Source organism: Lagenorhynchus albirostris, chromosome 3, assembly GCF_949774975.1.
Source record: "Lagenorhynchus albirostris chromosome 3, mLagAlb1.1, whole genome shotgun sequence".
Lineage (NCBI taxonomy): Eukaryota > Metazoa > Chordata > Mammalia > Artiodactyla > Delphinidae > Lagenorhynchus > Lagenorhynchus albirostris.
The window spans coordinates 191,198-208,659 of NC_083097.1; the positions used below are offsets into that span (position 1 = coordinate 191,198).

General features: G+C 58.8%; 2 protein-coding genes across 2 annotated transcripts in view; both read left to right on the top strand.

Annotated features, from left to right (window-relative positions):
* The window catches only part of PLEKHG4B (pleckstrin homology and RhoGEF domain containing G4B), a 30,771-nt gene extending 26,285 nt beyond the window's left edge, over positions 1 to 4,486 (top strand). The window contains exons 17-22 of the mRNA XM_060145954.1: positions 206 to 386; positions 1,605 to 1,721; positions 1,955 to 2,159; positions 3,295 to 3,395; positions 4,205 to 4,265; positions 4,360 to 4,486. Coding sequence (XP_060001937.1) covers positions 206 to 386; positions 1,605 to 1,721; positions 1,955 to 2,159; positions 3,295 to 3,395; positions 4,205 to 4,265; positions 4,360 to 4,486 — 792 coding nt within the window. The remainder of the gene's footprint in view (positions 1 to 205; positions 387 to 1,604; positions 1,722 to 1,954; positions 2,160 to 3,294; positions 3,396 to 4,204; positions 4,266 to 4,359) is intronic.
* Positions 4,487 to 6,484: 1,998 nt separating this feature from the next.
* LRRC14B (leucine rich repeat containing 14B) lies at positions 6,485 to 12,637 on the top strand. The gene is made up of 3 exons (XM_060145964.1): positions 6,485 to 6,644; positions 6,813 to 7,930; positions 11,159 to 12,637. Exons 2-3 carry the CDS (start codon positions 7,038 to 7,040, stop codon positions 11,802 to 11,804), a joined length of 1,539 nt encoding a protein of 512 aa, XP_060001947.1. The 5' UTR covers positions 6,485 to 6,644; positions 6,813 to 7,037; the 3' UTR covers positions 11,805 to 12,637.
* The last annotated feature ends 4,825 nt before the right edge of the window (positions 12,638 to 17,462 follow it).

The following is a 17,462-nucleotide window of genomic DNA, read 5'->3' on the forward strand; positions in this document are numbered from 1 at the left end:
GGGAGCCAGTGTGGATGGCGGGGGTGGGGGCGAGGGGGAACGGGGGGCAGGGGCGACGGGCTCCCGGCCCAGCCTCGTCCACACCACTCGGTGTCTGGGTGAGGGGACCTCCGGCACGGAGGCGCTGGGGTCAAGCGTCAGCCAGAGAGCGGTCAGTTGTCCAAAGGGCAGGATCTGAGGTCCCTCGCGGTGCTCGTGGCTGCAGATGGCACAGATCAGGATGACGGAGAACGTCGGGGACAGTGGCTTGAGGTGTGAGATCTGGTTCCGCAGGCGGCGGAAATCCCAGGACACCTACATTCGCCAGGCGAGCTCCGCGGAGGTCAAGACCTCCTGGACGGACGTGATAGGGAAGGTCCTGTGGTGGCAGGCTCTGCGGAGCCGAGGTGGGCAGAGCGGCTGGAGGGCGCTCGGCGTGCAGGGCCAGCTCGGGCTGGGCTCGGGCTGGGCGCAGGGCTCGTGGTCGGTCCGAGGGGCTCCTTAGCACCGCCCATCAGCACCGAACACTTACTTCTCCTTAAAACAACAAGCAAGACCCCGGCCCCCACGCTCCGAGAGAGGTCTCAGCCCCAGCTCCCAGACGCCCTCAGACCCGTGGCGTCAGCTTCCTGCTCTCCCTGTGGTCAAGGCCCCGGCCTCCTGGACGCTGCGCCGATGGCCAGCCTGTGGTCTCCCCACAGGTAAGACGCCCCCACCTCGTTCCCTCCTCCTTCATGTCTGCCCCCAGTCCCTCCTCTCCCCTGAGTTCATCACTGGGACACCTCTGTCTACTTCAGAGTGGTAGTTCATCCAGGCTGGCTGCCACACATGCCATCTTCATCGCAACCCCTCCAAGCTGGCCCTCCTTCTGGCGGCTCTGACCACCCCGCTGGGCCTGAGAAACCCTAATATGCTGACACCCTGACATCCAAACACGACCACTTGGCACTCGGAGGCTACCACCCTGGCCAGGGCCCTGACCTGTCACCAGCGATGCCTCACGGCCTCCTCATTGCCACGTCCTTCTAAGTATGGACCCCCCCATGCACACAGACACAGGCACACAGACATGCACAGACACGCACAGACACGCACAGACACACATGTTCACAGAGACACATGCAGACACCCAGAGACACATGTACACACGTGTGCACACACGCACGCAGCAGCCTTGCTCGGGGCGCCCGGTAGGAGCAGCACGTCCCCAAGGCCTGGTGTCCCCTCCCTCTGGGCACCCCCGCTGTAATCGCCATCCTCTCTCTTTGCTTGCTTTACCGAGCATTCATTCGTGCTCAGGCCCTCACCCTGTGCTTGGATCCCCTCTCAGTTTCAAGCGTGGCGGATACCTGTCAGTTTGTCTTTCCCGGAGCCATGCCCTGCCTGGAGGCCTCTGTCCCACTTCAAGTGGATGTCCCTTCATCCGCAGACGGAGACCTGCCCCTCCCGGTTGGACACCCAGTTTCTATGGTCCCACGTCTTCCTTTTTCCTGGTTCACCCCCTTGGGCTCCCTGAGAGAGGCCGGAACGGGCACCTCAGCCTGTCCAGTCCCCCAGAGACACTCAGGGTGGAATTTAAACCCAGGGAGCTGCTTAGAAAACTCCCCCACACGCTCCTATCTTAGAACTCAGGACACAGGAGATGGTGTCCACTGGGATAGGCAGCAAGCCATCCATGGACGTCAAGCCCAGCAACGCGGCCATAAGCGACCGGGCCATCAGTTACACCGGGAAGGGAACAGGTTAGCGGCCACAGCCCCAGCTCCCGCTCGGCCCCGCCAGCTCAGACGCAGGCGCCGCAGTGCGCCGGGCCCCACGGACCAACACGTCGGGCTGGACGGGTGGCGGCCCCATGAGGCCCGATGTGACCGCGGAGGAAGGAACCTAGTAGTTTTCTGGCTGGCCATCTTGTTCTTGAATCTAGGCTGCACCTCTACAGCAGAGGCCAAAAGCCTCGTTTTCTGTCCCCGTCCAGAGGCACGGACCCGAGCGTCCACAGCTGTGCCCTCCTGTGACCACACCGCCCCCCTCAAGAGACTGCACTCCACCCTCTCAGACAGCAGCACGTCCTCCTCCAGCAGCCGGTCCTCCTCTGCCCGGGGGCCGCTGCCCCCCGCCCGCGCCCACAAGTCCCGCCCGCTACCCCTGTCCGTGCGGCGTGCACACCTGCACGGAGCAGGGTGAGCTGAAGCAGGAGGCGGGGCCGACCTTCCCTGCGTGAGTGAGTGCATGAGTGCGAGAGTGCGTGAGTGCGTGTGTGCGTGAGAGTGCATGAGTGCCTGGGGCCGGCGTACGTGCTCATCGTTTCCCCGATTGCGTACGCTGCCAAAGGTTTCCAGGTTAGAAATTTTCATTTACTTAAAAAAAAAAATTCCATTTCCACTCAAGACAAGGGAACAGGGAACAAGTTTAAAACAAGCAAAAAGAGAAACCAGACAAAGCAAACCAAGTGCCCTCCAAAGCCCAAAACGCACCACCGCCGCCGTGAAGTCACCCCGAGGGCGTCCCGACCACCGCAGAGGTGCCTCTGCGCGAAGCGCCGGGCGGGGGCTGCTCAGAACAGGCAGCGGCCACGGGGAGCACGCACCATCGCCCGCCCAGAGCGGCCGCGCTCTCCTGGACACGCCCCTCAGGCTCCAGGACCGCGGGTGGCCCCCATCCGGGCTGCGGCAGCCTCTGGTCAGCCCCGGATCTGGAGGCGGGACTTCTCCCGGCAGGAAGACCAGGCGGAAGGGTGTCGGAGGGCCCAGGTCTGCCATCCCCAGCACGGCCCGCAGAAGCCACCCGCCAGCCACACTCGAGGTTGTGGCTGCACCCTGGCAGGGGCCCCACCCTGGGGAGTGACCCCACGGGCCTGGGCTCTGCGGCCGCGACTCTGTCTGGGGTGGCACAGGACACGCCCCTGGGAGCGCGCCTCCCGTCCCGTCCTGTCCCGCTTTCTGTCAAAGCCGCGTGGCCCTTCTTGCCGCGTTTTGTGTTGTCCCCTGCTTGGGCTCACTCTTACCGCCCAGGGTGAGGCTTCCTGCTGGGGGAGGGGTCGACCTCCCTCCCGGTCTTCCCCTTCCGGCTGCACTGGGCCTCCTGATTTCAGAAAAGCGAAGTCACAGACCTCTTGTTCATGAGCAAAGTGGTGTCTGACCTCCGGCAGTGCCGTCCTCCTGCTTTAGCCCGGCATCACGGGTCATCTGGTTATAAATCTGTACCTTGTAAATCATTCTCGTTGTACAAGCCTCAGGGCCAGAGTGCCGGGCACAGTAGGCCTGAGGGGCAGCCGGCCAGGCCGGAGGACGGTCCTCACTGGGCTTCTCTCTGCAGAGACCGGGAATTCCGAATCTTCCCACCGCCCGTCAGGGGACAGCGGCCCCAGCCTCGCAGGCCGTCCCTGCCGCTTGCGGAGCTGTCGTCCGACGAGGACTGTCAGGGTGTCTCGGGAGGGCTCACGGCAGCAGCCTGACGGGGACCAGTTCATCACGGCCGTGAGTACCCCTCCTCTAGGCCCCCACGAGAGAGGCCCAGGTGCTGGGTGGGGGGGTCAGTAGCCGCCCAAGAGATGCTGGGCCGCCGGTGACCACACAGAGCCCCCCTCGTGGGCCATCCTGTGTGTGAATCAACCCCACACGCACACTCCGGCACCCAGCGGGCTGCCTGTGATCCAGAGGCCTGGCTCCGTCTCCAGCGACTCTGAGTCACTTAGAGAGGTTTGCAGGCCTCCTGAAGCATCAGCCGCACTCTGCCTGCCATGCGGAGGCTGCACCTGTGCCATCTGGCATGTGCTGGTTCCAGGCTCGTCCGAGCCCCGACTCCAGGCGGGCCTTGTTAGAGCCCCTGCAGTCCTGGGTGAAGGAGGGCTACTGGTTGGCCAAGGAGGTTTCTGAACCCAGCCCCAGATGGACCAGGCTCAGGGGCTCTGCCCTCCCTGGGATGCTTGCTCGGCCCCCAGTCCCGCATTCTGACGGGATCGCGTCCTGGGCAAGACGCAGTATTTCCCTGCATTGATGCAGACGTGTGTTTCTACCTTCAGGGGTGTCAGGAGAGCCATGACACCTAACCCCGCAAGTAGGGAGCACAGGAGACCCCAGAAACCCTGGACGCACACACAGAGACATCATCCCCTGAAAAGGAGAGACTGAGGGGACCAATCCCACAGGAAGCCACTCGTCACCAGCCGGGCCTGCCGGTTCAGTGCCTTCACCCACACGGGGTCGTAAAGCTCTCCTCTCTGCAGGCACGTCCCAGGTTCTGGGGCGATGCCTCCGGCCCCCTCCTGGGCAGCACCAGAAGGGGAGGTCCGATTTTAAGTGTGTGCTGAGCCAGAGTCCAGGGACCAGTCCTTGGTGCTCACACCCTGGGTCACTCACAGTGACCTGATCCCTTTGCCAGGACAAAACCCCTCACGTCTCGGGCGTCTGGACGGTGGTTTGACTGGAAGGCCACAAGCTCCACCGTGATCCCTGAGGCGCTGGGCACGCTGCCACCACCCAGGCTGCTCGACCGTGATGCCCTGTGATGCCCTGGACGCTCCCACACTCCTAGGCTGCAAGAGGCCCGGGTAGGATCACGTGGACCCCCGAGCAGAGTCCCACGATGGACGTGGGGTGTCTCAGAGCAGGGGGCCCTCTGGGAGCGTGTTCCCCCGCCTTCCAGGCAATGCAGGCCATGGACGGCAGTCCCCAGGTGCAGCCCCCACGGGGTGCGTCCCGGACACAGGGGGAGCTTTCCTGAGTTTAGCTGGAATCTCGGTTTCGTTTTCTTTTCAACAAGCTGTGTGTGGCCAGCGGCACTCGAGTTGGGCTCCACCTGTGAGTCTGGGACAAGGGTCCCTGCGTCCCAGGTGGACCCCAGGTGGAGTTGGGGGCACAGCAGCTGGGCCGGAAGCTCTGATCCAGCCTGTGCTGGGAGGTCCTGTCGTGTGGATGGGGCCCTGAGAGGGCCCCCCCCTCACCCAAGGGTGGAGAGCCTGGGTAGATGCAGGACTCAGCGCACTTCCTGCCACAGGTGCTCCCCCCAGACCCCATCCTGGGGCAGCGGCGACATCAGCTACCATCCACCCAGAACAGGAGCAGGTGGCTGGGGCACGGCCCTCGCCTTTGTGATCTGCCGGCTGCTGTAAACTCTCTTCCTTGTTACCCTGTTTCAGGGCTGACTGTTCCGAACTTTAGGAACATAAATAAATGGGACATTTTTTTCTACCACATGGTCGTGCTTCTTCTACGGGGTTCTGTTGTGTCAGGGACGTCACCAACAAGCCTCCCCTAGGGAGCGCAGCCCCTGCGACTTTGAGGGGGCAGGGCGTGGGCAGCAGAGCGCCCTCTGGGGTCTGCCTGGTGCACGTCCTTGCCTCCCATCGGGGGTGAGGGCAGGGGGGGTTCCCGCCGTCTCCGCTCACACCTGGCCTGCCTGGCAACGCTGGGGCCCCTGGAGCACGATGCCGCCCCCTCCCTAGGGGAGGCACTGCTGAGGCTCTGAGGGAACGGCAAGCCGGACTGTGTCTGACGGAGGGTCCCACCTGAGTGTAGGGTTGGGGGGTCTGGGGGGTCCGGCCCGTGTGGGTCCCCATGAGCGGCACCTGCACCCCCTGCACCCACGTCCATATCCACAGCCCTACACACAGCCCAGCATGTCCCCTGGCCCCTGACTCTTTCTCCCTCCTAGTGCCTCTGTCTGCCTCTCCCCTCCTCCCTCTCTTGATCTCTGTCTTTGTGGGTCTCTGTCTCTCTGTCTTTCCCTATCTTACTGTCTCGGTCTCTCTCTCTGTCCCACTGAGGTCCCTCCCAGAGCAGCGCTTGTCCGGGTAGCCTGTCAGGCTAAGTGCTCCAGCCCTGCCTCCAATGATGGTGATATGGGGGTGGGGCGGAGGTCAAGTCATTCAGAGATGATCGAATACCCGTCAGAGCTGGAGCTGGAGGGAGGAAGAATTTTTCTCTGTCCATCTTGGGTTCTCTTCTGGGGCTCTGTAACAAAGAACAGACTCATGAGAGAAAAGCACGCAGATTTACTGAATATAAGTTTTTGATGACATGGGAGCCGTCATAAGGAAACGAAGACCCCAGTGGCCTAAGTGTTTCTGGACTAAGTTGAGCGAGGAGGTGATTGATTGATTGTGAAAAAGTAACTACAACACACAGGACAGTAACTTTGACAGTGAACTATCCTGACGCCCTCTCCGGTGATGAGAATGTCTCCCCTCCCGGTTCAGGGAGGGTGGCTTGCCCGGAATTCCATCTCCGTTCAGGAAGAAACGGGGTGCGGGGGGGCCAAGCGCCCTTAGCTCAAAATACTCCTTCAGCCAAAGCGGCGTGGTCTGGGGCACATGCTCTGCCACCCTCCAGAGCGAGGAACCAGACACCAGGCCGTGCGAGCGAGCTTCCGGCTCCTAGGGGCCCCGCACGTCATCTGCAGCCCCGCCCACTGCGTGGGTCCTGGGGCTCAGCCCAGGGAGGCCTGCAGCTGGAGGGCGCCAAGCTCCCTCCCATGGACGGTGGGGAAGCCTCGGCCGCGGTCCTCAGTGACGATAAAGGAAGGGGGGTGCCAAGCAGTGTGCGGGCGCCTCATGGGGCCTTTATTTAGCTTCTCTTGAAGTCAGGAAACAGTTATCAGAGGTGCCACCCCATGCCCACTGCCGCGTCCCTAACTCTGGACGTGGGGCAAAGGGAGTCCAAGAAAAGGTTTGTTAGTTCCCGGCCTGTGGGATGGCCCAGGGTTGGGGCAGACCCACGCCATGGAGGGGTGAGGTACCCCCCGGACAGGCCACCCCTGCAGTGGACACGGCGGTAATTCCAGGGGCCCAGCCCCCTCCCCCTAGCCAAGCACTCAGGCACCTCTGCTTTCCTCAGCTGAGCGCCAGCAGGACAAGCCGGCCACCACCAGACGCCTCCACAGCCAAAGCCATACAGGCACCCAGGACGAAAATAGCCGTCAGATGACCAGAGGGCTGGCTCACCGCAGTCCAAGGCAAGCTGCTCACAGCAGCTGCAACTAAAAATAGGTGAGAAGGGGACGCGTCTTCGGCAGAAGCACAGGGGAGAGCGCTGTCCTGGCTCCAGCCGCTGCAGGTGGGCATGATGCAGTCACTACGCTTCATTTCTGCTGAGGCCTTGGCGTCCCACCCCCAGGCGGCCCTGCAGAGCCTGGACGGGGTGGCCCACAACCTCTACCCGCTGCTCTTCAAAGCCAGCTACTTGCTGGAGCAGGCGGAGGTGATCCGCGTTCTGCTGGAGCGCTGGCCGCTAGAGGAGTTCAGGCTGGGTGCTCTGCTGGGCCCCAGCGCAGACCACCCCGGGGACCTGCGGGACCGGGCCTGCAGGGCCTGCCTGGAGGCCTGCGTGCGCGGCCTCGCGGACCACACGCTCTGGGGCGGGGGCCGGCGGCGTCTGCGGGTGGCCGACCTCACGGGCATCCGAGACGTGCAGGTGCAGGGCTGTCCCTGTGGGAGGGCGCTGGGCAGGTGGGGCCGCACCAAGCTGCTGGCCAGGACCTGCTGCGAGCTGCAGGCGGAGCCCCGTGCGGCCCGGCGCCCCGTAGAGGTCCTCGCCGATATCTTCGTCACCGGGGGTAACTTCGACTTGGTGGTGCAGGCCCTGGGGCCAGATGGTCCTGCCCCACTGCGCGTGCGCTGCCTCTCCTTCCGGGCCGACAGCCTGGGCCCCGGGCAGCTGCTGCACGTGCTGCGTCTGGCGGGGCCGGGCGAGCTGCGCCGGCTGGAGGTGGTGCACAACGTGCGTCTGCACGCCGGCCACGTGCAGCAGCTGCTGGCCCAGCTGGGCTTCCCCCGGCTGGTGTCGCTCACCCTGCCCGCCAAGGCCTTCGACGCGCCGCCTACCAGCACCCCTGCCCCTGACGGCGAGGACGCCCTGCTCACCTCCATCGCCCGGGAGCTCAGCCGGATGACGCAGCTCACCGAGTTGAGCGTGGCCTTCTCCACGCTGACCGGGAAGCTCCAGAAACTGCTCGGGTGAGTCGAGGGTGAGCAGAAGGAGGGCGGCGGGGGGAGGGCATCTGCTCACAGCCCCTCAGCCCAGGTCAGGGCGACTCGGGGCCCGGGCTGAGGACGCACTAGGGGACCGTAAAACAGACCTGGTTACTCACAAGGCCACGAGCCCCCGTCCCCTCGGTTTTTGCCCAGCCCAGAGCAGCCGGAGGGGACAGACGGAGGGGGAGGTGGCCCAGCTGGGGCTGGTGTCGGGTGCAACCCGGGAGCACCAGAACCCAAAGGAGACCGCCTCCAGTTCGTAAGAAAAAGACAAGAGTCCTCATTAGCAAGCAAACAACACAGAAGTAACTCCATTACCTTGTATTAATTACCTGTCATTGTAACAAATGACCCCAGTGCTGGGGCTTACGAGGGCAAGACAGGAGCCGGGTGGGGGCAGCTGTGGTCTCCCCTGAAGGCTTGTCGGGGCGGGAAAGCGGAGCCACCCACTTGCACGCTCATTCTCATGGCTGTCGGCAGGTGGCCTCGGCTGCCCGGCCCGTGGGCCCCCCAACAGGCTGCGGATCAGAGGGCCAGAGGCCCTCCGGAGGGAGGCCCGCCTCCCGTGACCTTCCCTGGAGAGCACTGTGCTGATGCTTCGGCACACTGCGTGGTGAGGGCCCGTCACTGGGCCACGGGAGGCACCACCGAGGGTCCCAATACCCAAGGGCTGTTGGGCCACCTTGGCGGCCACCAGCTGTGAATATGCTCATGAAAATTTATGGAAAATCAAACTTCTCATTTCTTGAGAAATTTGATGAGAATCAAATTTCTCATTTCTTCTCATTTCTCATTGAGTGGGTGTAAGGATGTCTTTTCTGGCTTAGGGAGTCCGTGGCTTACAGGAATTTCTCTTCTATACAAAGGAAACCCAGAAGTAGCTGGCCGCAGCTGGCCAGGGCCCACACTGCCTCTCCTCCCCTGGGGGGCACCTGGGATCCCGTCGCCATCCCCCATCCCTGCTCCTCCCCGCCTGGAACCCAGTCGCCCAATTGGGGAAGGGGTGGTCCTCGAGCCCACACACAAATACGACTCTGCCATGTGGCGGCTCCCTGGGACCCTCAGGACAGTACTGCGTTTGGCTGGCCTGGGCCCTCAGCCAGAGGTGCCTGTGCTCTGGGGAAACGTGTTCCACAAGCCAGACGACACGTCACAAGCCTGCAGGGCTATCTTGTTAGCTTGGCCCTGACATCGCCTATCACACTCTGACCTGTTCTACACGCTCGGTCTTCAGTCAGCTGGCTGCTGAGAGCCTGTCCAAGGCCCCAGAAGGTCCAGGCGTGGAGTGTGTCAGGCCTAAGTGGGAGGGAGATGGGTGAGTGGTCAGGGAAGGCTAGGTCCCAAGGTGACCTTTGAGCGGAGACCAGGCACAGTGAGCCAGCGGAGGGCCCAGAAAGCGTGTGCTAGGCAGGAACCCCGCAGGTGAAGGGCAGGAGCTGGGGGTGTGGCAGGGCCGTAGGCAGGGGTGGGGCGGGGCGGGGCTGCCCGGAGCTGGGGGTGGCAGGGCTGTAGGCAGGGGTGGGGCGGGGCGGGGCTGCCCAGAGCTGGGGGTGTGGCAGGGCCTAGGCAGGGATGGGGCGGGGCTGGGGCAGCGGGGGACGGGGGCTGTGGTCCTGGGCAGGTGAAGAAGGGAGCAGGGAGCGGAGGAGAAGGACGGAAGAGCCAGGCCTCTGAGCAGGGCAGTGGGTGATCAGCTTCATATTACAGAGCTCACTCTGGCTTCCCTGGCCCACACAGCAGACCCAGCTGGAGGGGCAGGGAGAGTGGCAGACAGAGCAGACACGCCGAGACCACCCAGGTTTGCTGACTCCCTGGGAGGACTCACTGCTAAGATTTATTACAGCAGACGGACGGGGCAGAATCTGCCAAGGGAAAGGGCTTGTGGGGAGGGGTTCGGGGAGACGGGGCACGAGTCCAGGGTCCTGTCGCAGTGGAGCCAGCACGGACTGTAATGGCACGTGGGAGGTGCCGTCCACGGGGGAGTCATGAGAGACCCAGGCCAGGGGTTTTCCTGGGGGCTGGTTGCGTGGGCGCCTCAGCCTGGCATGTGCTGAGATTCCAGACCCCAGAGGAGGCAGGTGTCGGCAGGGACCACGTACGTTGCTTGTGCAGACAGCTCAGGCCAGGGACCCCTTATCAGCTGAGTGAGGGACCCTCCCCAAATCCAAGCTCCCAGACGCGGTTCGCAGTCAGGCCTGTCCTCTGACCCTTGTCCACACAGGAAGCCCCCCAAGGGGTTGCGAGCAGTGCAGGTGGGGAGAGGGTCCCTCATGGATGGATGTGGGCGTGAGAGATGGAGGTGGAAACACGCCCCACAGCTCAGGACCTGAGCCACAGCCTCCTCAGAGCCGGGCAAGGAGACACAGAGCCCGCTGCGGCGTGGACTGTGGAGGCGGCGGGTGGGCCCGCGACCCTCAGCGCCCAGAGTACAGGTGCAGGAGGTGGTGGGAGCGGCAGCCTCAGCAGGCGAATAGAGAGCGGACCCCCCCGGCCCCGGCACTCAGTGCCCAGCCAGGTGACCCCAGACCCAGGCCCAGGATCCCGGAGGGCCACTATGGGTCTGTTCCCGACTCTGAGAACTTCTGGGCAGGGAGCCACCGACTGTGCGTTTCCGCGTGGCCGCCCCCTACACACCTACAGGAGAGCACGGAGGGTCTCTGAGGTCCCAGGCAGTGCTGAGGGTGGACTGGGCGCTCCAAGGGCCCTCCCGGCCCTGATCCTGTGGGCTCAGGCTCTTCTTGCAGAGCCAAGCCAGTGTTTCATTTCCTGCCAATCCACAGGCAACTCACTGCCCCCTTAGCAAGCTTGGGAACACACAACGCCTTGCTGACAAAACAGATCGATCACTTTAATTGCTGAGGACAAAGGCCAGGCCTGTCTTTGGGTGAAGTTAAGTCTTTACAGCGGCCAGTGGCTACGCATGGTCTCACACTGACCCAGCTCTGCCGTTGCCCCAGGGCAGCCACAAACGGGAAGTAAATGAAGGTCGTGGCTGTTCTGATTACGCGTTACTTACCCGCACTGAAACCTGAATTTCATATAATTCTCCCGTATCACAAAATATTCTTCTTCTTTTGACTTGTTCGACTACTTAAAAAGGTAAAACCCATTTCAGCTCTCGGGCTGAATGCAATCAAGGGCGGGTGTGTGTGGCCCCCAGAGCGCCTGCCGGGCCTGCTCTCACCGCGCTGTTTCCTGCCCTGCCCGCAGCCCCCTCCGGACTCCGCTGAGAGTGCTGGACCTGGGCAACTGCGCCCTGAACCACGCGGACATGGCCTTCTTGGCGAACTGCACCCACGCCGCCCACCTGGAGGTGCTGGACCTCAGCGGGCACTGCCTGGTGGACCTGTTCCCCTCGACCTTCTTCCGGCTGCTAGGCCAGGCCGCCCCGACGCTGAGGGCCCTGACCCTGGAGGAGTGCGGCCTCGCGGACCGGCACGTGGGCGCGCTGAGCCTGGCCCTGGGCCCCTGCCGCCGGCTGCAGGAGCTCCGCTTCCTGGGGAACCCAATGTCGGCCCGCGCGCTCCGGCGCCTCTTCGTGGCGCTCTGTGGGCTCCCCCGGCTGCAGAGCGTGGAGTTCCCGGTGCCCAGGGACTGCTACCCCGAGGGCAGCGCCTACCCACAGGACGAGCTCGCCATGTCCAAATTCGACCAGCAGAAATACAGCGCGATCGCAGATGACCTGCGCGCGCTGCTGCTGCGGGCCGGCCGCGACGACATCCGGGTCTCCACGCCCCTCTTCGGAAGCTTCGACCCGGACATTCAAGAAACGAGCAATGAACTCGGAACGCTCTTGCTGCAAGCCTTCAAAACTGCTCTGGAAAACTTCTCCAGAGCGCTGAAGCAAATGGAGTAGGCCCTGGACTGTACGAGGCGGGTCCCGGCGGCGGCGCTGGGACGGAGCCTCCGCCCCCGCCACCACCGACGCATCTCCTAGTGGCAGCTGCACGCGCATCCCCCAGGCGCTCCGGGAGCGACGGCCCTGCCTCCCAGGAGCTGTGGCGGAGCACGGCGCCCAGCACGGCGGTGGCGCCAGAGAAGCGGCCCGCGGCGAGCGGCCGTCCCGGTCGCGGCGCCTCGGCAGCCGCCTGAAGTGCGGGCCGCAGGGGGCGGGGCGGGGGACGGGGCGGCTGGACGACCGGCCGGCGTGAGCCGGGTAGGAAGTGAGAGGACACCTCCCGGGGCACAGCGATGAAAGCGAGCAGCTGAGGAGAGAGTAAAACCGAGGGCAAGCCGCATCCCTTTGCCGCAGCGGCTGGGTCCGGGGGGGCAGGGAGCCGGCCCGGCGCCCTCCCGTCGCGGGTGTGCGGCGCTGCCCTGTCTGGATGTTTACAAACTCCAGTCCAGCGAGGACATGGGCTTTGGTAGTTGACGGCTCTGCCCCTGCCCTCGGGCCACTGGGCGGCAGGCGTGCGCTCTGCTGGTGCCAGGCTGAGCCCCGGGCTCCGGCGGCCTCTGGCTCTGAGGGCACGACCGCGGTGCCCCGCCCGCCGCCGCCCCCACTCCCACCTCCACCGACTCTAGGCCCGGCGGGCGGGGGCTGCTGCTGCGGGGAGGGCGGGAAGGCTCCTCCGGGAAGCTGAGTCCTGGTGCTTGAGGAGTGGTTAATGCCAACGTCTGGACTTGGTTTCTGCTGAGATCTGATTTGTGCAGTGCTGAGTATTAGGGTAATTAAGTACGAATAAAGTGTGGCTTATTCAGATGTGGTTTTCTTTCTTTTTCAATCTAATGGACGAAAAAAATATCTTGCATTAATTTGTGTTTCCCAGATGTTCATGAAACTGGGCATGTCTTTTTCTTTTTTTTTTTACATAAATTTATTTATTTATTTGGCTGCGTTGGGTCTTCGTCGCTGCGCACGGGCTTTCACTAGTTGCGGCGAGTGGGGGCTACTGTTCATTGCGGTGCGCGGGCTTCTCATCGCGGTGGCTTCTTGCGGAGCACGGGCTCTAGGCGCGCGGGCTTCAGTAGTTGCAGGACGTGGGCTCAGTAGTTGTGGCGCACAGGCTGTAGAGCACAGGCTCAGTAGTTGCGGTGCACGGGCTTAGTGGCTCCGTGGCATGTGGGATCTTCCAGGACCAGGGCTCGAACCTGTGTCCCCTGCATTGGCAGGCGGATTCTTAACCACTGCACCACCAGGGAAGTCCCTGGGCATGTCTTCATATGCTTGTTGCCCACTTGTATTATTTTTTTAAATAATTTCATTTATTTACAAAAACAAAAACAGTTCACCCACTTCTCCCTTCCCCCCACAGACAGTCCCCCCCGCCACCTCACCTCTGGTTCTAATCTGTTCTCTGCATCTATTAACTTGGAGATATATATTCCACGTATGAGTGAGATCATATGGTATTTGTATTTCTCTGACTTATTTCATTTAGCATAATGCTCTCCAGGTCCATCCATGTTGTCACAAATGGCAGACTTTCATTCTTTTTATGGCTGAATAGTATTCCATTGTATACATATACCACATCTTCTTTATCCATTCATCTATTGATGGGCACTTAGGTTGCCCATATCTTGGCTATTGTAAATAATGCTGCAATAAACATGGAGGGCAGATATCTTTTTGAATTAGTGTTCTCATTTTCTTCAGATAAACACCCAGAAGTAGAATTGCTGAACCCTATGGTAGTTCTAATTTTGATTTTTGAGGAACCTCCATACTGATTTCCACAGTGGCTGCACCAATTTACATTCCCACCAACAGCGTACAAAGTTTCCCTTTTCTTCACTTCCTTGCCAACACTTATCTCTTGTCTTTTTGATAATAGCCATTCTGACAGGTGTGAAGTGATATCTCATTGTGGATTTGATTTGCATTTCTCTGACGATTAATGATGTTGAGCATCTTTTCATGTCTCTTCAGAGATTCTGCCCACTTCCTAATTGAATTTTTTTTTTTTTTGCAGTTGAGTTGTATGAGTTCTTTATATATTTTGGATACTAGCCCCTTATCAGATATATGATTTGCAATTTTTCTCTCATTCTGTAGTTTGCCTTTTTTTTGTTTTATGACTTTGTTTGCCATGCAGAATCTTTTCAGTTTGATGTAGTCCCACTTGTTTATTTTTGCTTTTGTTGCTTTTGCTTTTGGTGTCAGATTTTTAAAAAATCATTGCCAAGACTGATGTCAGGGAGTTTACCACCTATGTTTTCTTCTAGGTCTTAACGTTCAAGTTTTTAATCCATTTTAATTTTTTTTTTTTTTTTTTTTTGCGGTACACGGCCCTCTCACTGTTGTGGCCTCTCCTGTTGTGGAGCACAGGCTCCAGATGCGCAGGCTCAGCGGCCATGGCTCACGGGCCCAGCCGCTCCACGGCATGTGGGATCTTCCTGGACCGGGGCACGAACTTGTGTCCCCTGCATCGGCAGGCGGACTCCCAACCACTGCGCCACCATTTTTGAGTTAACTTTTTATGTGTGTTATAAGATAGTGGCCCGGTTTCATCCTTTTGCACGTGGCTGTCCAGTTTTTCTAGTACCATTTATAGACGAGAGGGTCCTTTCCCCGTGGTATATTCTTGGCTCCTTTGCTGTAAATTAATTGACCATCTATGCATGGATTTATTTCTGGGTTCTCTATTCTGTTCCATTGATCTATGTGTCTGTTTTTATGCCAGTACCATAATGTTTTAATGACTACTGCTTTGTAATATAGTTTGAAATCAGGGAATATGATGCCTCCAGCTTTGTTCTTTTTTGTTTGTTTTGTTTTTGTTTTGTTTTTGTTTTTGCGGTACGTGGGCCTCTCACTGCCGTGGCCTCTCCCATTGTGGAGCACAGGCTCCGGACGCGCAGGCTCAGCGGCCATGGTGCATGGGCCCAGCCGCTCCACGGCATGTGGGATCTTCCCGGACCGGGGCACGAACCCGCGTCCCCTGCATCGGCAGGCAGACTCCCAACTACTGTGCCACCAGGGAAGCCCTCCAGCTTTGTTCTTCTTTCTCAAGATTGCTTTGGCCATTCAGGGTCTTTTATGGTTCCATACAAATTTTAGGATTTTTTTGTTCTATTTTTGTGAAATATGCCATTAGAATTTTGATAGGGATTGCATTGACTCTGTATATTGCTTTGGGTAGGATGGACATTTTCACAATATTAATTCTAACAATCCATGAGCACAGAATGACTTTCCACTTATTTGTGTCCTCTTCAGTTTGTTTCATTAATGTCTTGTACTTTTCAACATACAGGTCTTTCATCTCCTTGGTTAAATTTATTCAGAATTTTTGATGCAGTTGCAAATGGGATTGTTTTCTTAATTTCTCTTTCTGATATTTCATTACTAGTGTATAGAAATGCAACAGATTTTTGTGTATTCATTTTGTATCCTGCAAATTTACTAAATTTATTAGTTGTAACAGTTTTTTGATGGAGTCCTTAGAGTTTTCTGTATATAGTATTGTCATCTGCGAATAGTGACAGTTTTACTTCTTCCTTTCCAATTTGGATTCCTTTTATTTCTTTTTCTTTTCTGATTGCTGTGGCTAGGAATTCCAATGCTGTTGAATAAAAGTGGCGAGAGTGGGCATCCTTGTCTTATTCCTGATCTTAAGAGGGGATGCTTTCCACTTTTCACGGTTGAGTGTGATGTTAGCTCGGGGATTGTCATATATGGCCTTTATTATGTTGAGGTACGTTCCCTCTATAGCCACTTTGTCGTGAGTTTTTATTATACATGGGTGTTGAATTTTGCCAAATGACTTTTCTGCATTCATTGAAGTGATCATATGATTTTCAAATTCTTCAATTTGTTAATGTGGTATATCACATTGACTGATTTGTGGTATTGAGCCATCCTTGCATCCCTGGGATAAATCTCACTTGCTCATGATATATGATGCTTTTAATGTATTGTTGAATTTGGTTTGCTAGTATTTTGTTGAGGATTTCTGCATCTGTGTTCATCAGGGATATTGGCCTGTAATTGTCTTTTCTTTTGGCATCTTTATCTGGTTTTGGTATCAGGGTAATGCTGACCTCGTAAAATGAGTTTGGAAAACTCCCTCTTCTCTCTTTTGGAAGTTTGAGAAGGATTGGTATTAATTCTTCTTTGAATGTTTGGTAGAATTCACCAGTGATGCCATCTGGTCCTGGACTTTTGTTTGTTGGAAGGTTTTTGATTACTCAAATGACATTTTAATGTAATTCAGAATTTTAAAAAGGATGTAAGTGTCTGAGAAGAAAACGTTTTCTCAGGAGAGTGGCTACTGCTTGATGTGGCCAAATGCTCCTCACACTAGAACCACCCAAGTGGTCATTGGGGGTTTGCATCACCCTGTGAGTGGGCTTTGCCCTCAGGTCCAACGCCATGCTGCCGTCTCCGCAGGTACGTCCCCGTTGCAGGTGCTCCTGTGCCAGCCCCTCCCCCAGGTATGGCCCGTGCCTTTCCCCCCACAATGGAGTGAAAGTCCTCTCAGGATCTGCCTGCTGAGGAAGGCAGTAACCTTCCTACTGGGCCTTCAGGAGAGGAGAGACGCCACCAGGTGGGCAGGAGCAAGGAGGGACGTGGTGGCTTCTACCTCCCTGTGCTCTTGGGCTCTGCCTTCTTTGCTCACCTCTGCATATCTCCTTAGCTGTGTTATGCTGGAACCCTGTTTCAGCCACATGGACTTTGCTATTGCAAGAAGCTCTTGGAAAGAGAGTAGGCACAGGGCAAAATTTGGAAATGGTTTGATTTTAACTCTAAAGAGTAGAGTAGCTTCTGCTGTTTGTGTCTGTGGAATTTTCTTGATGAGACCCAGCCTCTGGGTGGTCAGCAGGAAGGACCCAGCATGGGCATGGCTGGGCCCAGCAGCTGTGGTGGAGAAGAGCCCAGGGATGCTGCGGTGACCCAGGACCTGAAATTTGGGGCAGGGCTGGGCACACAGGTGTCTACTAGTGGAGAATGTCCCTGACAGCCCCCGCCCCACGCTGAGGAATAACCCATTCTTGTGAAGCTGGAGAGGCTGGGAGGCTCGTCGGAGCAATTCTGAGGCACACGGAGCAGCCCAAGTGGGACCACGCCTCCCACTCACCCCAGTGCATGTAATTCACTTGTTCCTGTGGACCCGCTCAGCCCCAACACTGAATGTGCCACTTGCAGCCACGATGGGTTTTACCTGTACCTGCCCAGCCCGAGACTGGTGGCCCTGAGGATGCCCAAGGTGACGTTGGCTGCGAATGCAGTCGTGGGCATCTGTCAGGGCCCAGGAGCGTTCCTGTGCTTCTCGTGCTGCAGACGGCGTGGCTCTCACGCAAAGGCAAACTGGGAAAAGGAAACACGCTCAGCAGGTGAAGAGCAGAACAGAGTGCCAAGGGCCAGGAGGGCGTGAATATGCCACACGGCAAACTTGACTGGGCTCCTCCCGGTGAGCCTGGGCGGGCTATCATCTGCACAAACCTACCTGGTCTTCCCAGGGGCCAGAAGTCGCATTGAATGGGGACATGATGGGGACCATGATGGACACTCTGGGACCACCGTCTTCGCCTCCCCTCGTCCCCTGTGGTGGACTTATCATTGCACTTC